Below are 19,266 nucleotides of genomic sequence, written 5' to 3'. Positions count from 1 at the left end.
CCGTGTTTTATGCCCTGTTCACAGATTTGTATTGTTTTGTAGGTTTTATAATGAATGAGATATATCACTCTTCCTTATCTTAAATTATTTTTTTCATCTGTGTCAAGTATTCTTCTTGGATATGCAGCTTTCATAATTAAGAGAAAGCCAAGTACACAAACTGACAAAAGTCTCAAAGAAGGCCAAGTACACAAACGGACAAAAGTCACAGAGAAGGCTAAGCTAGTAAACAAACTGACAAAAGTCTTAGAGAAGGCCAAGTACACAAACTGACAAAAGTCTTAGAGAAGGCCAAGTACACAAACTGACAAAAGTCTTAGAGAAGGCCAAGTACACAAACTGACAAAAGTCTCAGAGAAGGCCAAGTACACAAACTGACAAAAGTCTCAGAGAAGGCCAAGTACACAAACTGACAAAAGTCTTAGAGAAGGCTAAGCTAGTACACAAACTGACAAAAGTCTTAGAGAAGGCCAAGTATACAAACTGACAAAAGTCTCAGAGAAGGCTAAGCTAGTACACAAACTGACAAAAGTCACAGAGAAGGCTAAGCTAGTAAACAAACTGACAAAAGTCTTAGAGAAGGCCAAGTACACAAACTGACAAAAGTCTCAGAGAAGGCCAAGTACACAAACTGACAAAAGTCTCAGAGAAGGCTAAGCTAGTTCACAAACTGACAAAAGTCTTAGAGAAGGCTAAGCTAGTACACAAACTGACAAAAGTCTCAGAGAAGGCTAAGCTAGTACACAAACTGACAAAAGTCTTAGAGACGGCTAAGCTAGTACACAAACTGACAAAAATTTCAGAGAAGGCCAAGTACACAAACTGACAAAAGTCTCAAAGAAGGCCAAGTATACAAACTGACAAAAGTCTCAAAAAAGGCTAAGCTAGTACACAAACTGACAAAAGTCTCAGAGAAGGCTAAGCCAGTACACAAACTGACAAAAGTCTCAGAGAAGGCCAAGTACACAAACTGACAAAAGTCTCAGAGAAGGCCAAGTACACAAACTGACAAAAGTCTCAGAGAAGGCCGAGTACACAAACTGACAAAAGTATCAGAGAAGGCTAAGCTAGTTCACAAAATGACAAAACTCTTAGAGAAGGCCAAGTATACAAACTGACAAAAGTCTCAGAGAAGGCCAAGTATACAAACTGACAAAAGTCTCAGAGAAGGCCAAGAACAAAAACTGACAAAAGTATCAGAGAAGGCTAAGCTAGTTCACAAACTGACAAAACTCTTAGAGAAGGCCAAGTATACAAACTGACAAAAGTCTCAGAGAAGGCCGAGTACACAAACTGACAAAAGTCTCAGAGAAGGCCAAGTACACAAACTGACAAAAGTCTTAGAGAAGGCCAAGTACACAAACTGACAAAAGTCTCAGAGAAGGCCAAGTACACAAACTGACAAAAGTCTCAGAGAAGGCTAAGCTAGTACACAAACGGACAAAAGTCACAGAGAAGGCTAAGCTAGTAAACAAACTGACAAAAGTCTTAGAGAAGGCCAAGTACACAAACTGACAAAAGTCTTAGAGAAGGCCAAGTACACAAACTGACAAAAGTCTCAGAGAAGGCCAAGTACACAAACTGACAAAAGTCTTAGAGAAGGCCAAGTACACAAACCGACAAAAGTCTCAGAGAAGGCTAAGCTAGTACACAAACTGACAAAAGTCTTAGAGAAGGCCAAGTACACAAACTGACAAAAGTCTTAGAGAAGGCCAAGTACACAAACTGACAAAAGTCTCAGAGAAGGCCAAGTACACAAACTGACAAAAGTCTTAGAGAAGGCCAAGTACACAAACCGACAAAAGTCTCAGAGAAGGCTAAGCTAGTACACAAACTGACAAAAGTCTCAGAGAAGGCCAAGTATACAAACTGACAAAAGTCTCAGAGAAGGCCAAGTACACAAACTGACAAAAGTCTCAGAGAAGGCTAAGCTAGTACACAAACGGACAAAAGTCTCAGAGAAGGCTAAGCTAGTACACAAACTGACAAAAGTCTCAGAGAAGGCCATGTACACAAACTGACAAAAGTCTCAGAGAAGGCCAAGTATACAAACTGACAAAAGTCTCAGAGAAGGCCAAGTATACAAACTGACAAAAGTCTTAGAGAAGGCCGAGTACACAAACTGACAAAAGTCTCAGAGAAGGCCAAGTACACAAACTGACAAAAATCTCAGAGAAGGCTAAGTACACAAACTGACAAAAATCTCAGAGAAGGCCAAGTACACAAACTGACAAAAGTCTTAGAGAAGGCTAAGCTAGTTCACAAACTGACAAAAGTCTCAGAGAAGGCTAAGTATACAAACTGACAAAAGTCTCAGAGAAGGCCAAGTACACAAACTGACAAAAGTCTCAGAGAAGGCCAAGTACACAAACTGACAAAAATCTCAGAGAAGGCTAAGTACACAAACTGACAAAAATCTCAGAGAAGGCCAAGTACACAAACTGACAAAAGTCTTAGAGAAGGCTAAGCTAGTTCACAAACTGACAAAAGTCTCAGAGAAGGCTAAGCTAGTTCACAAACTGACAAAACTCTTAGAGACGGCCACAAACTGACAAAAGTCTCAGAGAAGGCCAAGAACAAAAACTGACAAAAGTATCAGAGAAGGCCAAGTACACAAACTGACAAAAGTCTCAGAGAAGGCCAAGTACACAAACTGACAAAAGTCTCAAAGAAGGCCAAGTACACAAAATGACAAAAATCTCAGAGAAGGCCAAGTACACAAACTGAAAAAAGTCTCAGAGAAGGCCAAGTACACAAACTGACAAAAGTCTCAGAGAAGGCCAAGTATACAAACTGACAAAAGTCTCAGAGAAGGCCAAGTACACAAACTGACAAAAATATCAGAGAAGGTCAAGTATACAAACTGACAAAAGTCTCAGAGAAGGCCGAGTACACAAACTGACAAAAGTCTCAGAGAAGGCCATGTACACAAACTGACAAAAGTCTCAGAGAAGGCCAAGTATACAAACTGACAAAAGTATCAGAGAAGGCTAAGCTAGTTCACAAACTGACAAAACTCTTAGAGAAGGCCAAGTACACAAACTGACAAAAGTCTCAGAGAAGGCCAAGTACACAAACTGACAAAAGTCTTAGAGAAGGCTAAGCTAGTACACAAACTGACAAAAGTCTCAGAGAAGGCCAAGTATACAAACTGACAAAAGTCTCAGAGAAGGCCAAGTACACAAACTGACAAAAGTCTTAGAGAAGGCTAAGCTAGTACACAAACGGACAAAAGTCTCAGAGAAGGCCAAGTATACAAACTGACAAAAGTCTCAGAGAAGGCCAAGTACACAAACTGACAAAAGTCTCAGAGAAGGCCAAGTACACAAACTGACAAAAGTCTTAGAGAAGGCTAAGTATACAAACTGACAAAAGTCTCAGAGAAGGCCAAGTATACAAACTGACAAAAATCTCAGAGAAGGCCAAGTACACAAACTGAAAAAAGTCTCAGAGAAGGCCAAGTACACAAACTGACAAAAGTCTCAAAGAAGGCCAAGTACACAAACTGACAAAAGTCTCAGAGAAGGCTAAGCTAGTTCACAAACTGACAAAAGTCTCAGAGAAGGCCACAAACTGACAAAAGTCTCAGAGAAGGCCAAGAACAAAAACTGACAAAAGTATCAGAGAAGGCCAAGTACACAAACTGACAAAAGTCTCAGAGAAGGCCAAGTACACAAACTGACAAAAGTCTCAAAGAAGGCCAAGTACACAAAATGACAAAAATCTCAGAGAAGGCCAAGTACACAAACTGAAAAAAGTCTCAGAGAAGGCCAAGTACACAAACTGACAAAAGTCTCAAAGAAGGCCAAGTACACAAACTGACAAAAGTCTCAGAGAAGGCTAAGCTAGTACACAAACTGACAAAAGTCCTAGAGACGGCTAAGCTAGTACACAAACTGACAAAAATTTCAGAGAAGGCCAAGTATACAAACTGACAAAAGTCTCAGAGAAGGCTAAGCTAGTACACAAACTGACAAAAGTATCAGAGAAGGCCAAGTATACAAACTGACAAAAGTCTCAGAGAAGGATAAGCTAGTACACAAACTGACAAAAGTATCAGAGAAGGCCAAGTACACAAACTGACAAAAGTCTCAGAGAAGGATAAGCTAGTACACAAACTGACAAAAGTCTTAGAGACGGCCAAGTATACAAACTGACAAAAGTCTCAGAGAAGGCCAAGTACACAAACTGACAAAAGTCTCAGAGAAGGATAAGCTAGTTCACAAAATGACAAAACTCTTAGAGAAGGCCAAGTATACAAACTGACAAAAGTCTCAGAGAAGGCTAAGCTAGTTCACAAAATGACAAAACTCTTAGAGAAGGCCAAGTATACAAACTGACAAAAGTCTCAGAGAAGGCTAAGCTAGTACACAAACTGACAAAAGTCTTAGAGACGGCTAAGCTAGTTCACAAACTGACAAAAATTTCAGAGAAGGCCAAGTATACAAACTGACAAAAGTCTCAGAGAAGGCTAAGCTAGTACACAAACTGACAAAAGTATCAGAGAAGGCCAAGTATACAAACTGACAAAAGTCTCAGAGAAGGATAAGCTAGTACACAAACTGACAAAAGTATCAGAGAAGGCCAAGTACACAAACTGACAAAAGTCTCAGAGAAGGATAAGCTAGTACACAAACTGACAAAAGTCTTAGAGACGGCCAAGTATACAAACTGACAAAAGTCTCAGAGAAGGCCAAGTACACAAACTGACAAAAGTCTCAGAGAAGGATAAGCTAGTTCACAAAATGACAAAACTCTTAGAGAAGGCCAAGTACACAAACTGACAAAAATTTCAGAGAAGGCCAAGTACACAAACTGACAAAAGTCTCAGAGAAGGCCAAGTATACAAACTGACAAAAGTCTCAGAGAAGGATAAGCTAGTACATAAACTGAAAAAAGTCTCATAGAAGACCAAGTATACAAACTGACAAAAGTCTCAGAGAAGGCCGAGTATACAAACTGACAAAAGTCTCAGAGAAGGCTAAGCTAGTTCACAAAATGACAAAACTCTTAGAGAAGGCCAAGTATACAAACTGACAAAAGTCTCAGAGAAGGCTAAGCTAGTTCACAAACTGACAAAACTCTTAGAGAAGGCCAAGTATACAAACTGACAAAAGTCTCAGAGAGGGCTAAGCTAGTACACAAACTGACAAAAGTCTCAGAGAAGGCCAAGTACACAAACTGAAAAAAGTCTCAGAGAGGGCTAAGCTAGTACACAAACTGACAAAAGTATCAGAGAAGGCCAAGTACACAAACTGACAAAAGTCTCAGAGAAGGCTAAGCTAGTACACAAACTGACAAAAGTCTTAGAGACGGCTAAGCTAGTACACAAACTGACAAAAGTCTTAGAGACGGCTAAGCTAGTACACAAACTGACAAAAATTTCAGAGAAGGCCAAGTATACAAACTGACAAAAGTCTCAGAGAAGGCTAAGCTAGTACACAAACTGACAAAAGTATCAGAGAAGGCCAAGTATACAAACTGACAAAAGTCTCAGAGAAGGTCAAGTACACAAACTGAAAAAAGTCTCAGAGAAGGCCAAGTACACAAACTGACAAAAGTCTTAGAGAAGGCCAAGTATACAAACTGACAAAAGTCTCAGAGAAGGCCAAGTACACAAACTGACAAAAATATCAGAGAAGGTCAAGTATACAAACTGACAAAAGTCTCAGAGAAGGCCAAGTACACAAACTGACAAAAATATCAGAGAAGGCCAAGTACACAAACTGACAAAAGTCTCAGAGAAGGCCAAGTATACAAACTGACAAAAGTCTCAGAGAAGGCTAAGCTAGTACACAAACTGACAAAAGTCTTAGAGAAGGCCAAGTACACAAACTGACAAAAGTCTCAGAGAAGGCCAAGTATACAAACTGACAAAAGTCTCAGAGAAGGCCAAGTATACAAACTGACAAAAGTCTCAGAGAAGGTCAAGTATACAAACTGACAAAAGTCTCAGAGAAGGCCAAGTATACAAACTGACAAAAGTCTCAGAGAAGGCCAAGTACACAAACTGACAAAAGTATCAGAGAAGGATAAGCTAGTACATAAACTGACAAAAGTCTCAGAGAAGGCCAAGTATACAAACTGACAAAAGTCTCAGAGAAGGCCACAAACTGAAAAAAGTCTCAGAGAAGGCCAAGAACAAAAACTGACAAAAGTATCAGAGAAGGCCAAGTATACAAACTGAAAAAAGTCTCAGAGAGGGCTAAGCTAGTACACAAACTGACAAAAGTCTCAGAGAAGGCCAAGTACACAAACTGAAAAAAGTCTCAGAGAGGGCTAAGCTAGTACACAAACTGACAAAAGTATCAGAGAAGGCCAAGTACACAAACTGACAAAAGTCTCAGAGAAGGCTAAGCTAGTACACAAACTGACAAAAGTCTTAGAGACGGCTAAGCTAGTACACAAACTGACAAAAATTTCAGAGAAGGCCAAGTATACAAACTGACAAAAGTCTCAGAGAAGGCTAAGCTAGTACACAAACTGACAAAAGTATCAGAGAAGGCCAAGTATACAAACTGACAAAAGTCTCAGAGAAGGCCAAGTATACAAACTGACAAAAGTCTCAGAGAGGGCTAAGCTAGTACACAAACTGACAAAAGTATCAGAGAAGGCCAAGTATACAAACTGACAAAAGTCTCAGAGAAGGCCAAGTATACAAACTGACAAAAGTCTCAGAGAAGGCTAAGCTAGTACACAAACTGACAAAAGTATCAGAGAAGGCCAAGTATACAAACTGACAAAAGTCTCAGAGAAGGTCAAGTATACAAACTGACAAAAGTCTCAGAGAGGGCTAAGCTAGTACACAAACTGACAAAAGTCTCAGAGAAGGCCATGTACACAAACTGACAAAAGTCTCAGAGAAGGCCAAGTATACAAACTGACAAAAGTCTCAGAGAAGGCCATGTACACAAACTGACAAAAGTCTCAGAGAAGGCCATGTACACAAACTGACAAAAGTCTCAGAGAAGGCCAAGTACACAAACTGACAAAAGTCTCAGAGAAGGCTAAGCTAGTACACAAACTGACAAAAGTCTTAGAGAAGGCCAAGTATACAAACTGACAAAAGTCTCAGAGAAGGCCAAGTATACAAACTGACAAAAGTCTCAGAGAAGGCCAAGAACAAAAACTGACAAAAATCTCAGAGAAGGCCGAGTACACAAACTGACAAAAGTCTCAGAGAAGGCCAAGTATACAAACTGACAAAAGTCTTAGAGAAGGCCAAGTATACAAACTGACAAAAGTCTCAGAGAAGGCCAAGTATACAAACTGACAAAAATCTCAGAGAAGGCCGAGTACACAAACTGACAAAAGTCTCAGAGAAGGCCAAGTACACAAACTGACAAAAGTCTTAGAGAAGGCTAAGTATACAAACTGACAAAAGTCTCAGAGAAGGCCAAGTACACAAACTGAAAAAAGTCTCAGAGAAGGCCAAGTACACAAACTGACAAAAGTCTTAGAGAAGGCCAAGTATACAAACTGACAAAAGTCTCAGAGAAGGCCAAGTATACAAACTGACAAAAGTCTCAGAGAAGGCCACAAACTGAAAAAAGTCTCAGAGAAGGCCAAGAACAAAAACTGACAAAAGTATCAGAGAAGGCCAAGTATACAAACTGAAAAAAGTCTCAGAGAGGGCTAAGCTAGTACACAAACTGACAAAAGTCTCAGAGAAGGCCAAGTACACAAACTGAAAAAAGTCTCAGAGAGGGCTAAGCTAGTACACAAACTGACAAAAGTATCAGAGAAGGCCAAGTACACAAACTGACAAAAGTCTCAGAGAAGGCTAAGCTAGTACACAAACTGACAAAAGTCTTAGAGACGGCTAAGCTAGTACACAAACTGACAAAAATTTCAGAGAAGGCCAAGTATACAAACTGACAAAAGTCTCAGAGAAGGCTAAGCTAGTACACAAACTGACAAAAGTATCAGAGAAGGCCAAGTATACAAACTGACAAAAGTCTCAGAGAAGGTCAAGTATACAAACTGACAAAAGTCTCAGAGAGGGCTAAGCTAGTACACAAACTGACAAAAGTCTTAGAGAAGGCCATGTACACAAACTGACAAAAGTCTCAGAGAAGGCCAAGTACACAAACTGACAAAAGTCTCAGAGAAGGCCATGTACACAAACTGACAAAAGTCTCAGAGAAGGCCAAGTATACAAACTGACAAAAGTCTCAGAGAAGGCCAAGTACACAAACTGACAAAAGTCTCAGAGAAGGCTAAGCTAGTACACAAACTGACAAAAGTCTCAGAGAAGGCTAAGCTAGTACACAAACTGACAAAAGTCTCAGAGAAGGCTAAGCTAGTTCACAAAATGACAAAACTCTTAGAGAAGGCCAAGTATACAAACTGACAAAAGTCTCAGAGAAGGCCATGTACACAAACTGACAAAAGTCTCAGAGAAGGCCAAGTATACAAACTGACAAAAATCTCAGAGAAGGCCGAGTACACAAACTGACAAAAGTCTTAGAGAAGGTCAAGTATACAAACTGACAAAAGTCTCAGAGAAGGCCAAGTATACAAACTGACAAAAGTATCAGAGAAGGCCAAGTATACAAACTGACAAAAGTCTTAGAGAAGGTCAAGTATACAAACTGACAAAAGTCTCAGAGAAGGCCAGTCTACACAGCAAACACTGGCTGAAGCATCACTTGGTTATTTGGGATCTATCCCAGATTCCACTTTATGACAGGTTAGACTTCTTGCAGACTGGTCAGACAATCAACATTGGTTTTTAAATCAACTATAGGTACAGACTGTGGTCCGGTAAATGTTTCAAGTTAAAAAAAAAAAGCACTTCGCTTCTCAGTGCATCAAAGTTCCATTGTGCATGACCTAAGCGGTAGACCTAGTCAATTCATAGAGCTACATGTAGGAATTATGATACAATTAATGTATTGCAGTGACTTTTTACCAATTACTGCTAAGTCATGGAAAGATTCTCTTTTTTAAATTCTGCATGGCTGCCATCAAACGTTCTTAATAAAATCATGAAAAGTGGTCATGTTGTGGCAATAGTACAGAGGCTTTCATACTTTGATCTCAAAAGCGGAAGAAAAACTTGAAACAATTCATTCTGGCATAAACAGAATCTTTTTGAATGTTTTAGGACCCTCTCTCAAGTTATCACCAAATGTCTGTAATGTCGATTCGATTCTATTCGAATTTTTATTTTCAAAATGATATGTTCGTTGGTAAAATAGTTGGAACTTCAGACAGTGTAAAAGTCTTCTATCAGTTGAGTGGAGTGTTTGAAAACAAGGTTTCATCATTGGAGAATTTCAAATGTCCTTCATTTCAACAGAGAATAGTACATTGTACATGTGTCAATTACAAGATCCTCGATAATGAAAGTATCGTCATATCGATGGAATGTTCATTATTCAGAGAACTAAAAAACATCAATTCTCTGCCACCAATAAATGTAGTGGATTCCTATGACTCCTAGAAGGTAGAAAGAGTAGAAAATTTGACTTTCTCCCCACTACCACAATACAAAGAATTATCACCCATAGTTCTGTAGAGAACGGCATTTACTTTGCACAGCAAGTATGAGAATACTTCAAACAAAAAGTCAAAAGTTGACATTGGCTGCAATATTTGGTTGCATTACTGATGCATTATAAGCTGCTGTATATCTTAGACGCAACATCAAAAATTGCTACTATCAAAAAATTATAATTTTAATTCGCTTTCTACGGAAGCCCGTTGAGGCCAGTTCAGAGAAAGAAATATTTTTATTGTTTTTTAAACGATTAAACGCAATAATATTTTTGCGTTTAAACGCAATAATCCTTCCTTTTAAGGATTCTTTTTGCATTTACACGATGATGCTGTAGGTTTTGTGTCTTATTGCAAAATTTTCCAGTTTTTCGGAAATTGTAGTAAAACAATGCCATCCTATGAAACGAACAGAATGTCTTAAACGTATTAGAACCCAACACTCTTAATGAAAGTCTTTGACCAGTTGCATACGTATTAAAAGTAATTAAGAACGTTTCAGTGGTATTAATAAAAACTTGTCAATTTGGAAGTACACATCGATCTGTCTATTTTCATTTGATTTTGATTTCATATAATTCCATCACCTATGTTCTTGTATTTACTGAATGTAACCATAGGAAAGGTTGTGAATATACATTTAAGTCTAAACACTTCATCATGTTGGACGTAATTCAACACTTCATCATGTTGGACGTAATTCCAACATTTCATCAGTCGTTTCCTGAACCCCTTTGTACATGGGTTAAACTGTGTGACCGCAACGTGGGGGATAGTTTTTTGACCATTTTTTTCTTCTTTAGTCTTTTATTTAGAAGATCCATTCTAATTGTTTGCAGAAATTGTTTCAAAGTAGAAAAATAACAAAATGGAAAAGTGATTCGTGATTGTAAGCAACTGACCATGAATATAGCGATCTAATAAGTGTAAGACCTGTCTCGTTCTTAGGTTACCTTTGTTTTTACAAGCCCACATTTTCTTCTCTTCTATAAATTCACATTAGTGATTTATCCTTTTAGAGAGCGTTTGCTCGGAGGAATCTGATTCTATAAAGCTAGACAACACAAATAAAAAAGAGAAAGAAATAAAAGATATCAGTATGCGTGTGGGTCCATTGTATTCTGCAAGGTTTGTTCAATACAAATGATTGCCCTTAAACACAAAGATTATTGGGTTTAAACGCAAAAATCATTGCATTAAATTGCAAAAGTATTGCATTTAATCGCAAGAGTATTGCATTTAATCGCAAAAGTATTGCGTTTAATTGCAATATTAAGTGTGTTTAAATGCAAAAATTATTGCGTTAAAACGCAAAGTGCAAAGTATATACATTGCGATTAAACGCAATCTTTTGCATTTAAATGCAATAATTAAATGCAATAATTATTGCATTTAAACGCAATAAAAATATGTCTTTCTCTGAACTGGCCTCAACCGGCTTCAGTAGCTTTCAGCTTACACTTCAAATATAGTTCTGATGATAAACATATCGTGTTATATATGAAAATAAAGTTTTTTTCTCACCAATAATATTGTTACAGAAATAAATATTATTCCAAAGGTATTCATACATTGACCAGCCATTACATTCAGGAATAACGTCGATTTCTGCCTTGTCCCCTTGTTACAGAAAATACCTTCTACGGAGTTTTTTTCTCTCAAAAAGTTGAGAAATCTTCTAACAGCTCTTCGAAATTTCACAAGATCGTTCTATTACATCACATTTAGACGTAACATTTTTGACCACAAATGACCATATATTGCAAACCTAATGATTTCCGGCAAGTGAAGTGGCTGCAACTATAAAGATTTTTGTCCATGCAGTATTTGAATTTTAGCAGAACAGGAAATATACTCTAGTTTCCATGAATTTAATTTATTATTCAATAATAGCAGAATTTTCATGTTATTAATATATACAAAAGGAAACATCAAAATTTATCATCTGATGAAGAAAAATGACATACTTTGGATGATAATTACAATGTCAATGACTTTAAAACCTGGCATGTTGAACTTACATACCAATACTCTTTACGAGGTAATGTACATGATTTCTATGGTCCAACAGATCTTCGCATTGAAACATTCTTTTCAATTTCACACTGATTTGAATTGTGCCATTTTCACTGTTATCTTCTTAAATTCACATGGAACCACGAAATGTAAAAAGTGAGGCATCTCCTCTACGTTGGAAAATCACATCAATATGTACAGTCTTTTATAAACATCACAACATTTCCATTTGCTTCACTTTCCTCTTTAACTTTAGCAAAGTGTCACACTTGATCACTTTCATTTTCGTTTTGATTTGGTTGTGGGTCTGTGGAAGACCTGTTTCATTCCTCCTCCCTTTGTCATGTGAGTCTTCAAATTTTGTGCCGTGTCCGCTATCCAGGGAGAGTCAAACTGGGTTGTGTCCTGGTCCACAAGGTGGGTATACTTCGTCCTTCCTGATCGCCCAAAGTTCTTGACCTAAAAAAAAGACACAACAAGATAAAATTTCTTTATTACCGTATTTTATTATTCATAAAGAAATCTATAAAGCACTTTACATTAAACCTATAATTATCTAAAAAAAAAAAAAAATAAATGTTTTGAGGTGTTAAACCTCAATTTCTTCAATTTTCATAACAATTGCTGTTTTTATACTAATCATTGTTCATCAATAAATGGACAAATTATGCACACTGAGCAAAAAATTTCTGATTTTTAAAGGGATCTAACATATACAGATCAGGTACCCTGGTATATTACATGCATCATGCCTTTGAAATGCCGCAAAAAAAAAAAAAACCACTATAACATATTTCATGTAAAACACTCCACACCTGCCATATTTTTGCATCATTAAACTTGATATGAAAGAAAAAGTGAGCAAGCTCACATACCCCATGCTCCCCCAAAACTCGACAATGCAACATGTAATGAATGGTACAGTGCATTTTAAATACACAGTATAATTCAAAAAGGGGCATTACTTGCAAAAAATTATCACATCAAATTAAAACTTCTTGCATATAAGGGCATTCAAATCTTTGTATGTTACAAATTTAATTGGGCTGAAGTTTCTAAATAAATAATGGAATCAAAATTTCTTGGTAATATACAAATCTATACATTATGTCTGAAATACCTACAAAGTTTCAGGGAATTCAGTGCAGGAGTTATGCTGACAAACTGTTACATGTATTTAAATTCCTCAGTGATTTCGATTTGTTAATGAGTGTAAGTCCATGTCCAACATATGACAATTTACACATTTAAATAATTGATGGAAACAAAATTATGATGTCGTCATATGAATTTGTTTATATACTGTACTTATGAAATTATTTAAGGCAAAGCACCAATTTGGGGGGGGGGGGGGGGGGGGGGTTTGAGAGCTATCCAAAATTTTGTGTGTTTGTGTGTGTGTGTTAAATCATTAATATTTTGATCTCAAAATCAATAGGGGTCTCTTAAGGTCATAAAATATTGCACATAAAATTTCATTACAAAAGCTGATTCCAGTGGATTTCCTAATTACCTAGCTGGAAAGTTTCTTCAATCATAGGCAAAACTCTTAGGGCAAAAATAATGGAATCAGAATTTCCTGGTAATATGCAAATCTACACACTGTGCACTAAATAGCTGCAAAGTTTGACCAAATTCTGTGCAGTGGTTTAAGAGGAGTTGCGCTGACAAACTGTTAATCTCTATATTCAAGATATGGCCAAAAATATAAGTTGAAAAGTGGCAAAATTCCCAGAAAAAATAAAGGAATCAGAATTTCCTGGTAAAATGCACATATACACACTGTGTAATAAATATCTGCAAAGTTTGACCAAATTCTGTGCAGTGGTTTAAGAGGAGTTGCGCTGACAAACTGTTCATCTCTATATTCAAGATATGGCCAAAAACCTAAGTTGAAAAGTGGCAAAATTCCCATAAAAAATAAAGGAATCGGAATTTCCTGGTAAAATGCACATCTACACATTGTGTCCTAAATATCTGCAAAGTTTGATGAATTCTGTGTAGTGGTTTATGAGGAGTTGCGCTAAATTCTGTGCAGCGGTTTATGAGGAGTTGCACTGACAAAAAAACAGGACTGACTGACTGACGGAAGGGTCAAAAACATTATACCCCCCACAACTAGTTGCTTGGGGTATAAAAATGCAACTTTGCATCATTAAACTTGATAAAATGCAACAAGAAATAAGGTATATGTACCTGCATGACTTTGGGTAGAATTGTCTTATCAAAGTGATCCTCCAGTGTAGGAGCAGAGAAATCCTGTTTGTAGACTTGGTCTTCATAATCTTGCTGTAAATAAAACAAGACAAGGATAGAAGGTATGAATAAAACATTTTGTTCATTTGAAAAAATCCTAATTGACTTTATATAACAGTTTCCAAGTAATAGCAATTTTAAACATAAACAATTTCACATCCACACTACAATGCTTACATAAATATTTATCCGGGTATGGAAGTTCATGCTAAATTACCAAAAATTGAGGTCAGGTGAGAAAATTGAAAATTATAAGCCACTGGGAATGAAAAGCACTTTGCTATAAATGTCAATTCATTATAAAAGTGTTCGCTGTAAGCAAACGAAGCATGGAATACTCTTTAATGATATAAAGAATGAAATGCACATATCCTTAAGAATAAACAATTTTCTCCAATCTCTTTAAAAAAAATTTTTTTATCCTAAATCACAAAAATTAGAGGCATAAGTGTGAAAAAGGCTGAATCTATGGTCTGATGACTTTCTACAGATTTCTCATTGACTACCATAAAATCCGGACTTACCACATAAAAGGCTCCTCTGTGGTAGTACTTCTGTAGAAACTTGTATTTGCCCTTTGGAGCTTTGTTTGTGACGAGTTTTGGATTTTGGGAGAATTCTTGTCGTCTCTCTGCATCAGTCATATTTCTGACACGCTCTATCTCCATTTTCTCTTTTTCAATGCTTAAAAAATAGAATAAATTTTGAAATACTTTTTTGAAATAGCTTAGGAATTAAAGAAATGATTCTGAACCTTTATATTTTGTTGCTCTAATCATTAGAAATTTTGTTAGTGGGTATGCATATTTTAACTTTTTTTTACATATATTTTATCTACTTATTTTTCTGCTCAAATGTTCCATAACGCAGATATTAATAAGACAATTACTTTTCTCGTTCTTCTTTGTCTCTCTTTAGCCGCCTTAATTCTCGGACTTTCCAGGCCTCGTACTCTTCCTCGTCATTTTCATCTCCAGAGTCCAGAGCATCACAGGCATCCTCCACAGTTTTCTCCTCCTCAGCTTCCTTACGAGCATCCTCCTTAATGATCTACAGAAAAAAAATCATCCACCTTAATGATCTACAGAAAAAAGGACCATCCACCTTAATGATCTACAGAAAAAAGGACCATCCACCTTAATGATCTACAGAAAAACGGACCATCCACCTTAATGATCTACAAAAAAAAAAAAACATCCACCTTAATGATCTAAAGAAATTAACAACAAACTTTTTAACAGAACAACATCCAACTTAATGATCTACACAAAGAACAACATCCACCTTAATGATCTACATAAAGAACAACATCCACCTTTATGATCTACAGAAAAAACAATATCCTCCTGAATGATCTACAGAAAGAAGAACATCTTCCTTAATAGAACAACATCCTTCTAAATAGAACAACATCCTCCTTAGTGTTGAACAACAGAACAAAACAATAAAATGATGTACAGAAATTTATTTTCATTATTTTGCTAGATTACTGCCATACAATGCTGCATGTATCCCAAAACCATAAATATTCACTGATGTTTATGTAACTATTGAATCTTACATAATCACGATCCAGTGAGCTTTTTCAAAGTGAAAATGATCCACAAATACTTTTACATTACATACTGTCTAAACATCACTAAACTTTTGTGTGTCCTTGTCTGTTCTAGACTATTTTAATTTGAAAAATGTAAATGTTTCTCACCTTCAGTGTGTGTCCTCTCCTCTCCTCTGCTATTTTCTTAGCCTCCATCTCCATTTCTCTTTTCTTAGCTTCTTCTTTCTCCTTCTCTTGAATGGTTATTCTGTCTTTTCTGTTCAATTCAATAAAATTGCAGTTGTTTTCAAAATAAAGCAAATTCTGATCATTTCTGGAGAGGCACAGAGTCTTGGTAATGATAGCACTAGAGGAAACTCCTCGTTAAGAACTTACTTTCTGACAAACACAGGTTTGAGTCTGGGACCTGTCTCCTCCTCAGAGTCAGAATACTCCTCATATTCTGAAGATTCCTCCTCACTCTCCCCCTCTACTTTTTCCTCCTCAACTTCTAAAACCTCCTACAAACACAATCAGTTAACAAAAACATATCATCAATGCTTTGTAGTTTGTCTTTGTGCAGAGACTCATTGCCAAGGCTTACATACAGTTTTCCTGCTTTATCATAAAATTAATCAAATTCTAAACAAACCTCCTCTTCTTGTCTCTGTTGCATTCGTAGACGAAGGAGTTGTCTTCTCCTTTCTATTTCCTAAAAATGTATTGAAGACTTTTGTTGTAGAAAAATAAAGCATTTGAATGACCCAGTTTCTAATGTGTGATGATATAAAATTCTGTAAAAGAAGAAAAAGACGCACTTCTTCATCTAATTCCTCCTCCTCTTCACTGCTTTCTTCATCTTCTCCAAATCTCTTTCTGCGACGCTCATCTTCTGAGTCTGACTTCTCCTGTATAATTTCAGGCTCCACTATTTCTCTTCTATGTCTTGCTACCCTATTACAATATATAACAGTTTTCTTACATATATATATATATATTCTCAGGTATGTAAAAAACCTTTTTAAAAAAATCAAACTGGTAAACAATGTTAAAGCAAAAATAAATACAATTGAAAAGTATAATTCTATTTTTTTTTTTTTACAACTGTTCAGAAAATTATATTCTAATATTATTCAAACATGCAGATTTTTAAAAATATTTTTAAACACAAATAAAATAATGTCAAAATATTTTCAATGATTGAAAAATTCACTCAATTTTTACTGCATTGCAATTACAATTTGATAGCAACAGAGCTTAAAATAAGCAATTTCACACAAAATTTTAAATCCTTACCTTTCATCTTCATCACTGTCGTAATCCACATCACGGGTTTGTAATCGTCGGAGACGTCGATCCTGAATGTTCTCCGATAGCTCAGGTTCTTCTTCAACAACTTCTTCATTTGCTTGTTGCTGTTGCTTTTTTCTGTTAAACTCAAATTCTTCATCACTTTCTTCTCCGCCACTACTGTCTGGAGCATAATCTGGCCTAAACAGTGAGGAATAATTGAAGAAGAATGTAAATATGGTAATTAGTCATGTACCTATTCAGTAAGTTTTGACTTTTGACTACTGTGAAGTGACTTACCTCTTTCCCGTAACATATCTGTTCACTTTCACTTTCTGCATTACAACTTCCCCTGTAACCGAACACCAAATACAATATAAACAATATAAATGACAACTATTACAATATAATATTAGTATCATCAATAGAGAATTTCCTCATTTTATAAACTTCCCAATATGTCAGGAATATTAGAGGATTATTAACTGCTGGCATTCAAATATAATCCTGTATAATTAACTAGGTTTATCATTGCAAGAACAAAAATCAAAATATTCTTTAAACTAATTTATTTACTTTATCACACATTGAATCCTAGGAATCAAATGTTAGGCTATACAGTATGCAAAACTCCTTCTTGCATAACATAAACCAGAGATATAAACAGGTCCAGTCCAAAGACTATTTCTACCTTCGTAGCTAGTTAATAATTAATAGCGAGTGCAGCGAGCTCAATAGACTAACGTGTAAGAAGAAAGAAAATTCAAATTAAAATCTGTATATTTGTCAAGCAAATTTTTCTGTGCATCCTTCCCAGAATTCCTTCACTACCAGGATTCAGTATTATGATGGCAAATAAAAGTCCCACAGTTACCATGTATTAAGATTTCTGCAGAGAGCTTACAAGGAACAAAAAATAATTGCATCAACTCTACAATGTCTTTTCATTACAAAAGTGCAAAAGGCCTTTTAGACTCAGTTACGGAAATGCAACTTACATATGACGTCATGTGAAGTCACAGACTAGGCCGTCTCGTGCGGTTTGAAGTTTGAAGAGGTAGATCAAATTTAAAGTATAAGCTATGTAAATTGTTTTTTTTTATGGTATATAACTGTGCTTGGCCCCAACGGTGGCACCATAAAACATATTAGCTAGTTAGTTATGTCACAGGTGATGGAAAATCAAATCTCAACCAGGACTCAAACCCAGGGCCTCTGAGACCCGATATATTGTCTTGACTTTAACACACCTGTGAACCCTGTAGTGTTGACATATTCCACCTCTTTGTAGAAATTTGTCCTCGAATTCTGGGAGTTAAGGAAATGCTGTAAGGCATGTTCCAAGGGAATAGTGGGTATCTGCACAGGTGGTGAAAAATCAAGTCTCAACCCGGACTTGAACCCAGGGAATCTGGCATACCGTGCCAGCTAGCGCTTCAACCACTGAGCTATTGAGACCCAGTATATCGACGGACTTTCACACACCTGTGAACCCGGTGAGAGTTAGTTAATAGCTACATATGTAGAAATAGTCTTTGAACTGAACCTGATAAATAACTATCGTGCCAGGATATGTCTGCACAAACACGTATAAAGTGAGAATCTAGAGGTTTTCTCAATCAAGTTAATCATACGCATATAACTAAATAGAAAGGTTAATTTAAATTCTAATTACTGAATCATCTTACCCTTTTCATTTTTCATGGGGACAGCACCCGCTGTTGACTGAATGGGAACGTTTGGAAATGCTTTGGACATTTTTTTTTGTTGGCGAAATCTTTCACTCTAAACACTGTACGTAACACGAAGAATATGGAGTATTTCAGAAGAGATCGGTCAGTCCATTCCTCCTGAATGTAAATAAAATCGGTCAATATATATTAGTGAGCAACTTGGAGAGCATTCGAACTCGAAGCCAACCAATTTTTTTCCTTTCATCAATGTCAATTAAAACTTGCAATCCTTCGTGCAATTTTCTTTTCGCAAAACGTATTGTTGACCACGCTACAACGTTTACTAAACGCCAAATTTTGCAAATGGAAATCTTTTATCCGGAATTAGAAATGACCCGATTTTATGTAATTAAAAAAAACAACAACAAATTTAAAAAAAAACAAACAAACAAAACCCCAAAAACCTAAACAAACAAACCAAAAAACAAAAACAAATAAACACCCCCCCCCCCAAAAAAAGGAAAAGAAAAGAAAAAAGACCAAAAACAAAAAAAAGTAAAATAGTGGTAATAATAAACTCAGAACATAACTTAATTTCTGTAATTAATAAACAAGATGTGTTTGTAAAACATTGAGTAGCCCCCAAACAGCAGTTTTGATAATGGCCAAGTTAATTTCAAAAGTATACTAGATCAACTTGTAGGTAAAGGTCATGTCAAAAATATTTGTACCCAAAGCAAGGTTCTGTCATGAGCTTGAGAAATACACAAGAAAAATATGAAAGCTCTAGTAAAGAAAATGTTAAGAACTCACGGTTAGTAATATTTTGAATAATGTCATCTTAATGTATGGAGAAATAAATAAAAAAATAACACACTTTTTTGTGCGCAATAAATATGCACTTTTTTCAATGGGTCACGCTGTAACTCTGATCATCCATACCAATTTTATCAGATCAGTGACTGAGCTACATCTGCAACCACTTAAAAGTTA

General features: G+C 36.3%; 1 protein-coding gene across 1 annotated transcript; it reads right to left on the bottom strand.

Moving 5' to 3' along the window:
• Window positions 1–11,792: 11,792 nt before the first annotated feature.
• Window positions 11,793–18,396, bottom strand: LOC133191395 (microfibrillar-associated protein 1-like). The gene is made up of 11 exons (XM_061327150.1): window positions 18,289–18,396; window positions 16,901–16,952; window positions 16,607–16,801; window positions 16,129–16,264; window positions 15,963–16,022; window positions 15,707–15,831; window positions 15,479–15,587; window positions 14,663–14,823; window positions 14,298–14,457; window positions 13,714–13,806; window positions 11,793–11,976 (listed from the first exon to the last, which is right to left on the bottom strand). Exons 1-11 carry the CDS (start codon window positions 18,356–18,358, stop codon window positions 11,797–11,799), a joined length of 1,341 nt encoding a protein of 446 aa, XP_061183134.1. The 5' UTR covers window positions 18,359–18,396; the 3' UTR covers window positions 11,793–11,796.
• Window positions 18,397–19,266: the final 870 nt, after the last annotated feature.

The sequence above is a fragment of the Saccostrea echinata genome, unplaced genomic scaffold (genome assembly GCF_033153115.1).
Source record: "Saccostrea echinata isolate AGI-Se365-2 ecotype Australia unplaced genomic scaffold, CSIRO_AGI_Sech_v1 ptg000023l, whole genome shotgun sequence".
Taxonomy (NCBI): domain Eukaryota; kingdom Metazoa; phylum Mollusca; class Bivalvia; order Ostreida; family Ostreidae; genus Saccostrea; species Saccostrea echinata.
Note: the sequence above shows the minus strand (reverse complement) of the source record. Positions and strands in the feature narration are given on the sequence as shown.

Coding starts and splice junctions, on each gene's coding strand:
- LOC133191395 (XM_061327150.1), bottom strand. CDS start 18,358: ATGTCCAAAGCATTTCCAAACGTTCCCATTCAGTCAACAGCGGGTGCT. Junction 15,832..15,962: donor AACAGAGACAAGAAGAGGAG/GTTTGTTTAGAA, acceptor TTGTGTTTGTAG/GAGGTTTTAGAAGTTGAGGA. Junction 14,824..15,478: donor GGAGAGGACACACACTGAAG/GTGAGAAACATT, acceptor TTTTTTCTGTAG/ATCATTAAGGAGGATGCTCG.